The following is a 14,993-nucleotide window of genomic DNA, read 5'->3' as shown; positions in this document are numbered from 1 at the left end:
CAGAACACCTATGTCTTATAAGGCTAGACATGTTCATCACTGTACAAGACAGACAATGGCTACTACTTTGAGGGCTTTTCAATCTTTATACGATATTACATAAGAGATAATATGATTCATCCATCATTGACACTGGCAGTAGTAAACAGGTTAGTAAGCTACTGAACACATATGCATGAAAGGACACATAACCTTATCAGGCAAGCTTGAAAGGAAAAACTGAAACAGAAGTAGGCATGCTTGTGGCTAACCTAGACATTAATCTAGGGTGGTATTTTCAGAAGTTGCTCAGAGCTGGCCTGACTCTGCTCCCACTGAAGTCAATGGTAAGACTCTCATTAACTTCAACAGAAGCAGAAGTACAGAACGCTGTTGAAAATCTTACCCTTAATACTTCAGTATTAATGTTCCTAAATGAATACACAACTTTATGCTGTATAACAAATTCTATACAAACTATGCCAAAATACTTTACAGAATAATAAAATGGCATTTAAAATTGTGGGAGATTAAGAGGCTTAGATGGGAAAGAATTATGGTCTCAGATGAGATCTGGAAAGAGAAGGGGAGATTTGAAGAAGCAGACACATAGTGATGCTGTTTCAGGTAAGAGAAATCACACAGGACAATGCTCTTGAGGTGAGACTGTGTGGAAAGGAGACACACTGGATGAACAGAGGGGACTGTGGAGGGAAATTCAGCAAGTTACTATATCTCTTCAAAAGAGAACAATTGTGCTATAGGAAGGTTATCCTATGAATGGCATGGACAAGAATGGCAGAAGGAATCTGAGAAATAAACAATTAAAAAACAATGAGCAGCAGATGGGTAGAACAAAAGGTAAAGGTTTGTTATGTTTTATGAAAGGTAAAGCAGTGATATACACATCTGCTCCCCTAGACTGCCAGCTGAGAAACTTTAATATTCTCTTCTTACCTTTGCGGTCTGATCTTTACTGCCATCATCAACAACTATTACTTCATAAGTGAACGCAGGATCTCGTTTCTTAAAAATAAAAATGGAAATTGTGCATTTGGTCCAATCTCTGTCTCTTTCACACATACACATCTCCCTTCACCCCCTTACTCAAATTGGCAAAATTTCAGCCACCAGAATGTTTTTTTGCCCCAGAGCCTTCTTCCTCATTCATGTCATAATATACATTTGTACAGATGCACCAATATCATTTTGTAAATTTGCTATGATGATAAACATCCTTAAAGCAATATCAGTCTGTTACCAATATGCTATTCTAATGCTGCCAGATTACATGCTAACTGCTCCATCATAAGTAGTCTTATTTATTTTTAAGCTGCTATAAAATGTTGAAAATCAATATTGTTATGAAGTGAACTTGGAGGCTCTGAGAAGCCCTTACGTTAAAGATCAGAAAGAGTTCAAACTATGCCATATTTTCTGAAACTTGCTGCCTCATAAGCAGGTGATCAACTGTAACAGTGTTAGAAAAGCAGGATTTTAAAAACCTCGTGGGAATAGATAGTCTAAATTATATCATCAGCTAACTTTTACTCTCCTAGATCATAGAATAGAATCATAGAATATTAGGGTTGGAAGGGACCTCAGGAGGTCATCTGTCCAACCCCCTGCTCAAAGTAGGACCAATCCCCAGACAGATTTTTGCCCCGATCCCTAAATGGCCCCCTCAAGGATTGAACTCACAACCCTGGGTTTAGCAAGCCAATGCTCAAACCACTGAGCTATCCCTCACCCGTGTTTATCCTGGATAGGTATCATGTGGGTACAAGTCTCTTCCAAGTGGAACACTTAATTTTTATATTTCAGTAAAAATTGCCTTCCATCATACAGTCTGAAAAAGAACTCATGAAGAGATGTTGCCAGGTTAGAGTGCTTATCTTTTATTTGGATAATTTTATATTGCTTCTAGACAGATCACAGAAATCCAAACAGGCAGTTTGTTTTCATATACTTACAAGGATACTATATTTTAAATGAGAAAATGAAAGTTTCACACCTGTCTTTTTTCAAGATAGTCTAAAGCTTCATCCATCATAAGAGGCACTGGAAGGAAAAAAAATACCACAAAAGCTGGTTTAAACAAAGCATCAATAAAGGCATCTTTAAAATATTTTCACATCCCAAAGAAGTCAGGTCTCCAGATAAAAAATACCATTGACTTGAAAATATGGAAACAAAAAAACAAAATTACAGTTATAAATTTAATCCCATCTGGATTAAAAGTTAGGTTAACTGTATTTTACTCCCAGCTCTGCCACCAAAATCATTATGCAGTCTCTAGCATTATGTAATTCTGTATGCCCGTTTCCCTCTTCCCAGATAGTAAATTATTTTTACAGGCTCTGATGCTACAAAGACTTGTGCACTTTGGAGTTACTGGGGCTACTCACAGTGTGTAATGTTAAACTCATGTTAAGTCTTCAAAGAACTGGAGCCGTGTATTGTAAAGTCTTTTGGGAGGAAAGACCATTTCTTCATGAGTTTTTACAGAGCCTACCACTATGGGGCCTGACAGGAGCCTCTGGGTGCTACTGTTAATATAAAGACTTGACTTCTACGAGTGAAAACCACACGTATTATAGGATTTAAATTCTGGTTTGTACTTAACACTGGGGGTAATTTTTAATTATTAATAAAATGGCTACATTAAATTACAGGCACAAAATAACTATGCAAAGAAATATGATTAGAAAAAGCAAATTAGCCGAGGCACTAGGCTGAGCACTAAATATTACCAGCATGAGCCAGCTAACAGCAACTGGGTAGATAGGTAGAGCAAATTGCCTTAGCAAAAAAGTGTTGATTTCTGCAAACAGGGTGACCATCTGTGACTCCAACCCCTGCCCTTTCTGGATAGAGAAAGAGTACAGAACATCTGGGTCACTCTCCTCCCTTCCCCAATATCAGGGGGTAGTAAAATTTCCTTTGAGAAGGGAAATCTACTACCTATCCTGAAAAAAGCAACAATCCAACCAATACTCTACACTAGTGACCTTGCAAACCATCACATGCTGTCCAACCTTTTTTCTAAGCGAGCTAACAGAAGACAGCAAAATACGTTACTAACACTACCTGTCAGCTGCTAGTACCCTGGATCACTCTTGGTAAGGTTTCAGGCCAGGATATGCGACTGAGGGTATGTCTACACAGCAGCTCATGCCAGCCAACTCAGGCTCATAGGTCTCTGGCTGGTTTCACTAAAGCACAGACTTCTGGGCTTGGGCTGGAGCCTGGGTTCTAGGACCTTGTGTGGTGGGAGGGTCCCAGAGCTCAGTCTCCAGACCAAGCCGGGAAGTCTACACTGCAATGAAAAAGCCCCGCAGACCCAGTTCTGTGAGCCCAAGTTGCCTGGCGTGGGCTAGCTCTGGTTTTTCACTGCAGTTTAGACATACCCCGAGACAGCACTTATTGCTCTTGTGGCTGATCTGTTCATAGACAAGGACATACATACACAGCATCCTGGTGGCTCTCTCTGCAGAGAGAGAGAGAGAGAAAAGACAACAACATGGTCTGAAGTGCCAACAATAAGTAGACAGCATCCAGCTCCTTCACATCAAAAGGACCTTTCCATTTTAAGGTTAAATGACTTGCCCAAGTTCACACAGGAAGTGCATGGCAAAGCCAGGATTAGAACCCATATCTCCTAAACAACAAGACCATTCCTTCCTTCCTTCCGCCTGATTAAAGCCACTGGTACGGGCTCCAGAATGCAAAATTCTAAAACAATTAAAGCATAAAGATACATTTTTACTCCTAACCTCCATACTGACTTTAATAGCCACTAAAGACCAGCTAAAAGTGGCATTTATAATCTTTAAGCAATCTAGTTTACTCCTGGAGGGATTCTGTGCCAAAAAAAAAAAAGAAATTCTGCAAAATGCCGCATATTTTATCAAAATAATGCAATATAATCACACCAGTTCCAATTGTTTCGGTAATTTGTTTAAACTATAATACAGAAATTTCACAATAACTATTCAGCATTTCCTAAACACATGAAAGTTAAGTTACGAACACTTGGTAACTAATACCCTGCATTCCAGTTATAGTCCTGGATTTTCATTTAAATTACATTACAGAACACCAAACAGCAAACAAACAAACAAAAAAGTAGAATGTCATTTTAAACTGCTCAGATTTTCACACATGAAAGTCGTACAGTTTTGCTAATCATTGTCCTGAACCTGGCTGGGTACTTTGGGAAGTGCTCGGTTCTGATTGTCCTGACATTTTATTGACTCCTTGGTAAGTATTTTATTTGCCCTCAAAGTCTTTTTTTTTTAAATGGATAAGTAAAATAAATCCTGAGCTGTAATCTAACCCCACTTTGGCACAGGAAAAGAGTGAGAAAGCACATAAGATCTTCCTAGCTGATTCTGTTACTGTCATTTAGGGCAGGTCTACACTGGCAAAGTTACAGTGCTGGCAGTTACAGCGCTGCTCAGATAGCACAGAAGGAAAACTGCTGTTGTATGTTCACACTGACAGCTGCCTGTGCAATAGCATATTCACACTTGCGGTGCTATTCAGAGCGGTGCACTGTGGGCAGCTATTCCACAGAGCACCTCTTTCTCTTTTGCTGCTAAGACTTGTGGAAAGGCGGAAGGGGTTGCGGGGCATCCTGGGTCCTGTCCCAATGCCCCATGATGCATTACTTCGCATCCCAGCAATCCCTGTGCTTCCATCCACATTTGGCGCCATCTTTCAACGGTTTGTGTACTGCGCGCTCTGCCCTGCCTCGCCTCTTTCTGGCTTCAGGAATGGATCCCAAGCTGTTGACAAGAATGCTGTTCGCACTGACCAACATGTCACGGGTGACAGTGGAGATATTTCTTAAACTACAAAGGCAAGAGGAGTGTGACATTGATCTCGCCACACATAGTAGCGATGACACGAGAATACTTGTGGTATTCACGGAGGTGCTGACCACAGTGTAATGCCACTTTTGGGCTCGGGAAACAAGCACTGAGTGGTGGGATCACATCGTCATGCATGTCTGGGATGACGACAAGCGGCTGCAGAACTTTCGCACGAGGAAAGCCACATTCATGGGACTGTGATGAGCTCGCACCAGCCCTATGGCACAAGAACACGAGAATGAGAGCTGCCATGCCGTTGGAGAAGAGCATAGCGATTGCACTGTGGAAGATGGCTACTCCAGGCTGCTACCGATCGGTCGCTAACCAGTTCGGAGTGGGAAAGTCAACCGTTGGAATCGTGTTGATGCAAGCGTGCAGGGCCATTAATTGCATCCTGCTCCGAAAGACCGTGACTCTGGGCAACGTGTGAGAGATTGTGGATGGCTTTGAACAAATGGGCTTCCCTAACCGTGGTGGGGCGATAGATGGCATGCACATTCCAATTCAGGCACCAGACCACCTAGCCACTGAGTACATTAATCGCAAGGGGTATTTCTCAATTGTTCTCCAGGCACTTGTGGATCACCGTGGGCATTTCACAGACATTAACGCAGGCTGGTCCGGAAAGGTGCATGATGCATGCATCTTTCGGAACACTGGCCTGTTCAAGAAGCTGCAAGCAGGGACTTTCTTCCCGGACAGAAGATCACCCTAGGGGAAGTCGAAATGCCCATCATGATCCTGGGAGACACCGCCTACCCCTTAATGCCATGGCTCATGAAGCCATACATAGAGCAACTTGACAGGAGCAAGGAGCGGTTCAACAACAGGCTGAGCAAGTGCAGAATGACTGTTGAGTGTGCATTCGGCTGTTTAAAAGCCTACTGGTGATGCCTGTATGGGAAGCTGGACATGGCCGGTGACAATATTCCTATGCTTATAGCCGTGTGCTATATGCTCCATAATATTTGTGAAGGGAAGGGTGAAAGCTTCACTCAGGGCTGGACCGCACAGGCTCAGCGCCTGGAGGCTGAGTTTGAACAGCCAGAGACCAGGGCTATTAGAGAGGCACAGCGCAGGGCCATAAGGATCAGGGAGAGGAGAGAGTCAAATGAAAAAATTCATCAGCAAGGAGGAGGCTGGGGGAATGGAAGGAATGGGGGAGTGAAGGTCTCAAGAAGAGGAGGGGTCCCAGGATGGCTACAGATTTGGGAGTGTCCAGGGATCATACCCAACCTTCTCCTTTGGAGTACGATGCACCGGGTGCTGTACTTCAGCAGGGCCAAACTGCAGATGGATGGGTGCTGAGTACAGTGGGTATTGGGAGTCCACACTGCTGGACTGTGAGGAGGGAGGAGTGGAATGCTGCGAGTAGAGAGCAGAGCCAGGAGGTTGATAGAAGTGTGTTGGTGGTGTGTGGGGGCGCATGGGAAAGAGTTTTGCGACAGTGGCTGCATGGGAGGGCGGGCGCGGAGCTGCTCGGTTTGAAGAGCTAGTATCTCCTGGAGCATGTCTGCTTGGCGCTCCATAACTGTTAAGAGCCGCTCTGTGGCTTCTTTCTGGTGTGCCGTGCTCTCCTTTCGTTCCCTCTTCTCCCAGTCTCACCACTCCTTCAATTCCTGTTTCTCGGCGGCGGAGTGCATCATAACCTCACGCATAAAGTCCTCCTTAGTTCTTCTTGGACGCTTTCTAATTCTTTGCAACCATTCTGCCACCGATAAGGGAGGCTGGCCTCCCAAGGTCATCTCTGTGAAGTTTAAATGCAACATTTTACAGAAGCAGTATTGTTTGCAACACAGACAACACTGTTTCAGTACTTTAAAACACAAGCCAGTACTCACACACCTGTCAATAACTGGCTGACCCCAGGCAAGCAAAACATAAGCCACAAGACCCCCAAAATGGTGAGTAGGGGCAGGGTAAATCACTGTTCCTGGACCCTGCTGTACACGGGCACGTGGCTCTTGGGCACTTAGGGAGAGCCAGCACTGTAGGGAGGGCCTGATAATCATTCCTGTTCCCACACTTTCCACACGAGATGTTCATTATGGAAGATATCTCGCTGCTGAGGGTGAGCAGGGAATCAAAAGAGGGTCTTCTCCAAGCATGCGGCTTCCGCCCTGGCCCCTATGCGGCTAGCCTGTGTGCAGCTATGGTCCCGCCCCCCCCGCCCGTGACGACACAATGGCGCGGGAAAGTTACCGTTAATGGGGCAAGAAACAAAGCAGCTCTGCCGAGGAACCTGCAGGAGTGGATTGCCCAGTATCTCCATGAGAGTTTCCTGGAGATCTCTGAGGGAGATTCACGTGAAGTGAGGGAGTGTATCAACAGCCCATTCCGCCGCTCAAACTAGGCAGGAGGTGAGAGACAAGCCTGCTTTCTGCAACCCTCCTGCCCCCAACAACTCGCTTCAGCAATTCCCAAAATCAGGAGCCTCCTCTCCTGTTTGCCCTTTGCCAAGATCTGACTGCTGTGACTGGCTAGGTTCCTCCAGGGTAGAAAAGAGCTCCTGACTGCATGCATTTCTGGCCTCCGAGTCATCCTCTGCTTCTGGTTCCCCCTCCCCCTCTTCATCCAAGCTTGCTTCCTCCTGGCTCAGTCCACTCTCGACTGGCAACGAAGCCAACGAAGTATCCACAGGGGCCTTTGCAGTGGAGGTGGGATCACCACCGAGAATCGCGTCCAGTTCTTTGTAGAACTGGCAGCTTGTGGGTGCAGCACTGGAGCGGCGGTTTGCCTCCCGTGCCTTATGGTAGGCGTTCTGCAGCTCCTTCACTTTGACCCTGCACTGCAATGCATCCTGGTCATGGCCCTTTTCTATCATGCATCTAGAAATCTGTCCATAGGCATCATAATTCCGACGGCTGGAGCGCAGCTGTGACTGCACTGCCTCCTCTCCCCAAATGCCGATGAGATCCAGCAGCTTGGCATTGCTCCAAGCAGGGGATTGCCTGGTGCGTAGAGCACGCATGGCCGCCTGGAAAGATACGCTGAAACCACTGCACGCATCACCGAGCAAACAGGAAGGGGACTTTCAAATTTGCAAAGGAATTTATGGGGTGGGGCTGACGGTTGGTCACCTGAAGGCAGGGCAGTAGAGTTCAAACCGATGGCCAGAGAGGTGAGAACAGGCATTGTGGGACACCTCCCGGAGGCCAATCGCAGTGCTGTAATCACCGTGTGTCTACACTGGCACCGCAGCCATGGCACAGAAAGCTCTACGCCTCTCATCGAGGTGGTCTTTTTACAGTGCTGCATCTGCGCAGTTTCTGTGCACTAAGTGGCTTGGTAGTGTGTACACCTCGGGAGTTGCAGCGCTCAAAACTGCTTTACTGCGCACAAATTGCCAATGTAGATGGGGTCTCATAAGGCTTTACATCACTCTGGCAATGTAGGAGCCTTAAAACTATTACAGGTTTTATGCTCCTGGGGGAAACTGACTGAGAATGGGAACAGTTAATTAACAATAGAAACATTAACAATGTTACTACTAGGCAAGCTGCTACATTTCTGCTTCAGAAAATGAGATCAATTAACTAGGAGGCAGGCTGCTATATTTCTGCCTCCGGGACAGAGCCTTCCTTCTGCATAAATAAAAGCCCTACCCCTCCACGCCCGGTGAGCTGCAGTAGCAAGCAGGAGGGACAGTCTCTCCCTTGGCACGCCCAACCCCGACTCCTGACAGTGATCAACATCTCCGCCGCAGGCATGCACGCCCAGCCACCTTCCCCTGCAGTGATTTGTGTCTCAGGCTGCTGCAGGCACACTGGAACAGATGCGCTGCGAGGGAAGAGGCACATGTCCCCCCGCAGATGTCTTTTGCATTTTTCTGAGTGGGCGGCACAGAAATATGCGGGCCATATGAATTCTGTGCCCCCACAGGGGAGCAGAATTATTAACTAATACTCCTGACAGAAACATCTACCCTTATTTCACAAGATTTTAGTGACACTGGGTTCTTATAGAAAGTAGCTCAATTTCTGTTGCTAAAAAAAAGCACATGGCTAGATTCTATAGTAGCTCTATGTGCAGAACTCCCATTTATGTGATTGTGACTTGGGAACTGGGTATGCAAAAAGGCTACAGAATCTGGCCTGCAATTTTGTGTTGCTGACATTCACCAATAATGCAGAGCTAAGTTTAACTCTTTAAAAAGAAAACAAGGAAGTATTCTTACACCTGTCTTCCTCATTGTATGAAGGCACAACAACAGAGAGCTCCTTTGTAGGAGGGTCATGTATGCTTGGTATAGATTCCTTCTTCCCTTCAGCATTTACAAAGAACCTCTCTTCTTCATGGCGATGAAAATTTGGCATTTTGGTGGCAGTTATATGGGCAACAATAGTAATCTGTCATAAAAAAAAACAAATGGTATTAGTGACAATGGTTCAGTAGCAAAGTCTATATTAATTGTTTGCATAACAGGATTCTGTTTAAGAGTTAAACAAACTATTCTAATTGGCTGAACAAGGGAGGATCAAATGTAGCCCACTGATACAGCCCAGTAATCCACAGCCATTCCTATTACAAACACGGTGGAGTGGTCTATTGAGGAGTGCTCTTTTATCTACTACCCAGATCAAAAAGGAATTTTACCTGTCAGGACTTATAGTCTTCATATGGCATTAAGCTGTTCTATTTTATGTAGACAAGGCATGGCCTAAGTTTCCTGGCAAGTCACCAGTGAAATTTTCAACTGGAAAAGGTTTGAGTTGCTCTGTGATAAGGCACTGGCCCAAGCTACCATAAACTTGCCTCAATGAACATTTTCTAGACCATGGTGCCCACCAGGTCTAAACCTTGTAGCTATGTCCACTGTATTTATTGATAACTAGTCACTAAAATCATAGAGTGTAGCAAGCATTAGCAGCAACTATAATATTAAGCAATTCCATACAAGAAGCAAATCTTATCACATATAAAACTGATATTAAACTATGGAATTATGTGTAAAAACTTTTGTTTACCATTAAAAATGCCACATACTCATAAACAGAGTGGAACACACACACAAATATCCCACATATCTCTACCTCTATGAACAGACTAACTAGTAAAGAAGAGATGGGCCACCATAATCTTCAGTAACCACAAACTTCAGTAACTACGGAATGATGTCTTAGGGCTTACAGAAGTATGACCATAACTGAATAGGGAAAGAGGAGAAAAAAAACAAACCAATTAAATATATAGATAATAAGTTTGCATGTCTTCTAAATCCTATTTCTAGGTCTCCAGTGTGTGTTTTAAGTCTTATTTTCACCTTCTTATTTGTAATGAATTTGGGACAGGGACTGTTGACATCTGTCTTGTGCAGCACCAGACACACTGCTGGCACTTACTAATAAGTCCTGCTGGCTTCTCCAACAGAGCTTCCAAGTTCTCTGAACAAAATAAAATACTTAAATGAAGTTGTAGTTTAGATTTTCTTAACATTAGAAAAGTGTGCTTTTATCCTCAAACTAAATACTGTAATGGCTCCAGGGAATGTAATCTAGCTTTAAATTTAAGTTTTATTTATAGCTTAAATTCTAAATAACATTCCTTTTAAAACTGGGTCACAGCAAAAATGGTTGAAGTCTGAAAGTTAGCAAGGGCAGTCTTCAGTACTTTGTTTGAAAGAAATGGGTTTTAATTTCACAAAATAATGAAGTTTTGAAAATTGCATAGGACCTGATCCTACAGAGCATTGTGACCTCCCTCTCATTGGCTTCAGTGGTAGCTGAAGACGCTCAATATCTGCATACACCTCAGAAAGTTTCTTTTAATCTACAGGTGTATACTTAGGCCATGTCTACACTACGGCAGCCTAGCTAAAGTGCTGCAGCTATGACACTGTAGTGCAGATACTTCCTACAGGAATGGAAGGAGTTTTTCTGTTGCTACAGATAATCCACCTCTCTGAGTGGCAATAGCTAGGTCAATGGAAGAATTCTGCCATCAGCCTACAGTGGGGGTTGAGTCGCCATAGCTACAGCATTCAGCAGTGTGAATTTTTCCACACACTAATCACCATTAGCTCTGTCAACCTAACTTTTAGGCTCTGATACCACACACTAAGGAAAGCAGGCAAAACTTTGAATGGAGCCCCATTGACTTAAGTTTTCAGAAGTCCACCCTTGCAGGTTAGCTTGTCGGATCAGGGCCTTAAACAGAGAAACACTATTCACATGTTCACAAATAGGCAGGCACTTGTCAGTTGACAGAATATTCATAGATTCCAAGGCCAGAAGGGACCTTTGTGATCGTCTGATATGACTTCCTATAACATACAGGCCATGGAACTTCCCCAAAATTATTCCTAGAGTGTATCTTTTAAAAAACCCATCCATTCTTGATTTAAATATTATCAGTGATGGAGAATCCACCACAACCCTTGGTAAATTGTTCCAATAATTAATTATTCTATTTAAAATTTACACTGTATTTCCAGGCTAGCTTCAACTTCCAGTCATTAGATCTTGTTATACCTTTCTCTGCTAAAGAGCCCATTTTAAATATTTGTTCCCCATGTAGGTACTTACAGATTATAATCAAGCTACCCCTTAACCTGCTCTTTGTTAAGCTAAATTGATTGAGCACCTTGAGTGTATCACTATAAGGCATGTTTCCTAATTCTTTAATTATTCTTGTGGCTCTTTTTTCAGAATGGTCTCCCATTTTTCAACACCCTTCTTGAATTGTGGACACCAGAAATGGACATAGTATTCCAGCAGTGGTTGCATCAGTGCCAAATATAGAACTCATGTTCAGCCTATTATCCACAATGACCACCACATTTTTTGAGCAGCAAAGAGTCCTGTGGCACCTTACAGACTAACAGATGTATTGGAGCATGAGCTTTCGTGGGTGAATACCCACTTCGTCAGGTGAGAAAGCACTTCACTGAGATTAGATAACAATGTATGAGATGAAGGATGAACACCTTTCCACACCAATTTGCCAACCCAGTGGGAAAGTCTTTATACTAGGTTCAAAGGGGACAGATGACAAAAGATGTAGATATAAAGAAAATGTGCTCTTACCAGAGGGCTGGATGTTTGGGATGGAATGAAGAATTACAATAGGGTCATAGGAGCAGCAAGAGGTAAAAGAGTGGGAGAATCTGCTCAACATCTTACATGTCTATACATAAAGGCAAGGAGTATGGGGAATGAACAGGAAGAATTGGAAGTATTAGTACAATAGCTAACTTATGATTTAATAGGTGGGTGAGATGAATCTCAATTGCAATATTGGTATAGAGGGGTATAGCTTGTTCAGGAAGGACAGGCGGACAAAAACAAGGGAGTAGATGTTGGGTTACACACCAAGAATATATACACTTGTTCTGAAGTCCAGGTGGTGGTGAGAAGCACACAAGGTTAAAGTCCCGGGGTGAAGATAAAAACAGAAAAAAACAAAAAAACAAACAAACAGGGGCAATGTCATATTAGGGGTCTACAATAAACAACCACATCAGAGACAATGGATGATTTATTTCTAGAACAAATAACAGAAATATCCAAAACACAAGAGCCACCCAAACATCTGTTGGAAAAGTAAAGTGACATAACACAAAGTGTCCTATAAATTCTTGGACTGTATTGGGGACAACTACTTTTTTCAGAAGGTAGAGGAAGTAACCAGGAGACATCCACTTTAAACTTGATTCTCACTAGCAGGGAAGAATGAGTTGCAAATCTGAAAGTTAAAGGCAATTTCGGTGAAAGTGACAATGAAATGATAAATTTCCTAATTCTAAGGAAAGGAAGGAGTGAGAGCAGCTGAATAAGGACAATGGACTTCAAAGAAGCAGACTTTATCAAAACTCAGGGAACAGTACGTAAGGTCCCACGGGAAGAAAATCTAAGGGAAAAAGGAGTTCAGGGGAGAAAGTTTCTCAAAGAGATAATATTAAAGGTGCAACAGCAAACTATCCCAATGCAAAGGAAAGACGGGACTAATACTAAGAGGCTAATATGGTTGCATTACGAGCTCTTTAATGACCATCGTGAAAATCAAAAAGGAATCCTACAAAAAGTGAAAATATAAACAAATTGCTAAGGAGGAGTACAAAGAATAGCACAAGCATGTAGGGACAAAATCAGAATGGCTCAGGCACAAAATGAGTTACACCTAGCAAAGGCAGTAAGAGGCTCTATAAATACATTAGGAAAAACAGAAAGATGAAGGAAACACACTACTTAGCAAGGAAGGAGAGCTAATAACAGATAACATCAAGAAGTCTGAGGTGTATAATGACTATTTTGCTTCAGTCTTTACTAAAAGTTTTTATGGTGACCAGATACGTAACACAATATTAAGAACAAGGGAGAAGGAACACAACCCAAAATAGGGAATGAACTGGTTAAAGAATATTGAGGTAAATTAGATATATTCAAGATGGCATGGCCTGATGAAATTAATCCTAGGTTACTTAAAGAACTAGTTGGGGCAATCCTGGAAGTGATTATCAGCCCAGAAGACTGAAGAAGGGCAAACATAGTACTTATCTTCAAAAGAGGGGAAGGGCAGAGAAATAAGAGCCCAGGGAATTATAGACCAGTCAGTCTAACTTCGATACCTGGAAAGATCTGTAAGCACCTAGAAGTTATTAGGGCAGTAAGTAATAGCCAACATGAATTTGTCAAAAACAAATCATCCCAAACCAACCTACTTTCCTTCTTTAAGGGGCTACCAGCCTAGTGGCCGGCGAGGGAAGTGACAGACATGATATATCTTGATTTTAGTAAGGCTTTTGACAGTCTCATAAGCAAACTAGGGACATGTGGTCTAGATTAAATTGCTATAAAGTGGGTACATAACTGGCTGAAAGACCGTACTCAAAGAGTAGTTATCAATGGTTCACTGTAAAGCTGCGAGGAAATACCTAGTGAGGTCCCTCAAAGATCTGTCATGGGTCCAGAACTATTCAATGTTTTCGTTAAGAACTTGGATAACGGAGTGGAGAGTATACTTATAACATTTGCAGATGGCACCAAACTGTTAAGTGTTGTAAGCACTTTGGAGGACAAAGGTAGGATTCAAAATGATCTTGACAAATTGGTCTAAAATCAACAAAATGAAATTCAATAAAGACAAATGCGAAGTACTACACTTAGGGGGGAAAAAAATCAATTGCACAACTACAAAATGGGGAATAACTGGCTAGCTAATAGTACTACTGAAAGGGATCCGGGGTTTATAGTGGATGACACACTGAACCTGAGCCAACAAACAGGATGCAGCTGCAAAAAAAGACCAGGATGCAGCTACTGTTAACAGGTGTCAGATGCAAGGTGGAGGAAGTAACTGTCCTGGGTCTGCTCAGCACTGGCGAGGCCTGAGCTGGAGCACCGTGCCCTGTTTTCGACACTACACTTTAGGAAAGATATGGACAAATCAGATTAAGTCCAGAAGAGAGCAGCAACAATGATAAAGGGTTTAGGAAACCTCCTTCCTTGGAGGTTTTTAAGGCCCGGCTTGACAAAGCCCTGGCTGGGATGATTTAGCTGGGAATTGGTCCTGCTTTGAGCAGGGGGTTGGACTAGATGACCTCTTGAGGTCCCTTCCAACTCTGATATTCTATGATTCTATGATTCTATAAAGGGTTTAGGAAACCTGATCTATGCGGACAGGTTAAAAACACGGGGCTTTAGTCCTGAGAAAAGAAGAGGACCAGATGAGAGTCTGCAAATACCATAAGGGGTATTACAAAGAGGTGCGTGGCCCTTCCCCAGGCACCAGCTCCTCCTCAGTGCTCCCACTCCGGTTTGGGGTCCAGTCGCCCCCCGCCGGGGCTCCGGGCTGCTCCCCCCTAGGAAGGGATAAGCGGGGCCTCGCCCAGCGAGGGGCTCTGGCTCTCGGCTCTCTCAGGGGCTGCTCTGTTTGCGGGGCAATGGCCCCGCCCGGGCCGGTGTGTGCGGAGCCCCCTGGGGCCGGAGGCTCCCGCTCCCTCCCCCCTCGGGGGTCTCTCCCCACTCCCGGGGGATGGGGGGCGCTGGGCTCCGCACTCACCAGGATCAGGGCTGCGGCCGCCAAGGCAGCGAGCACCGCGACCACGTCAGCCAGGAGCGACTCCATGGTCCATGCCCGGCGCGGCCCTATGGAGCAGCTCCAGCGATGCGGAAGCGGCTCCCGGACGCGGCGCTGACA

At 44.0% G+C, this 14,993-nt stretch overlaps 1 protein-coding gene across 2 annotated transcripts in view; it reads right to left on the bottom strand.

Annotated features, from left to right (window-relative positions):
• The window catches only part of ALG5 (ALG5 dolichyl-phosphate beta-glucosyltransferase), a 43,563-nt gene extending 28,572 nt beyond the window's left edge, over positions 1–14,991 (bottom strand). For both annotated transcript variants that reach the window (XM_005286570.5, XM_042842784.2), the window contains exons 1-4: positions 14,856–14,991; positions 9,034–9,205; positions 1,994–2,040; positions 937–1,005 (exon numbers count right to left, since the gene is read on the bottom strand). In XM_005286570.5, the coding sequence (XP_005286627.2) occupies positions 937–1,005; positions 1,994–2,040; positions 9,034–9,205; positions 14,856–14,921 (354 nt within the window). In that variant the 5' untranslated portion in view covers positions 14,922–14,991. The remainder of the gene's footprint in view (positions 1–936; positions 1,006–1,993; positions 2,041–9,033; positions 9,206–14,855) is intronic.
• Between the last annotated feature and the right edge of the window lie 2 nt (positions 14,992–14,993).

This window comes from Chrysemys picta, chromosome 1, assembly GCF_011386835.1.
Source record: "Chrysemys picta bellii isolate R12L10 chromosome 1, ASM1138683v2, whole genome shotgun sequence".
Classification (NCBI taxonomy): Eukaryota; Metazoa; Chordata; order Testudines; family Emydidae; genus Chrysemys; species Chrysemys picta.
Note: the sequence above shows the minus strand (reverse complement) of the source record. Positions and strands in the feature narration are given on the sequence as shown.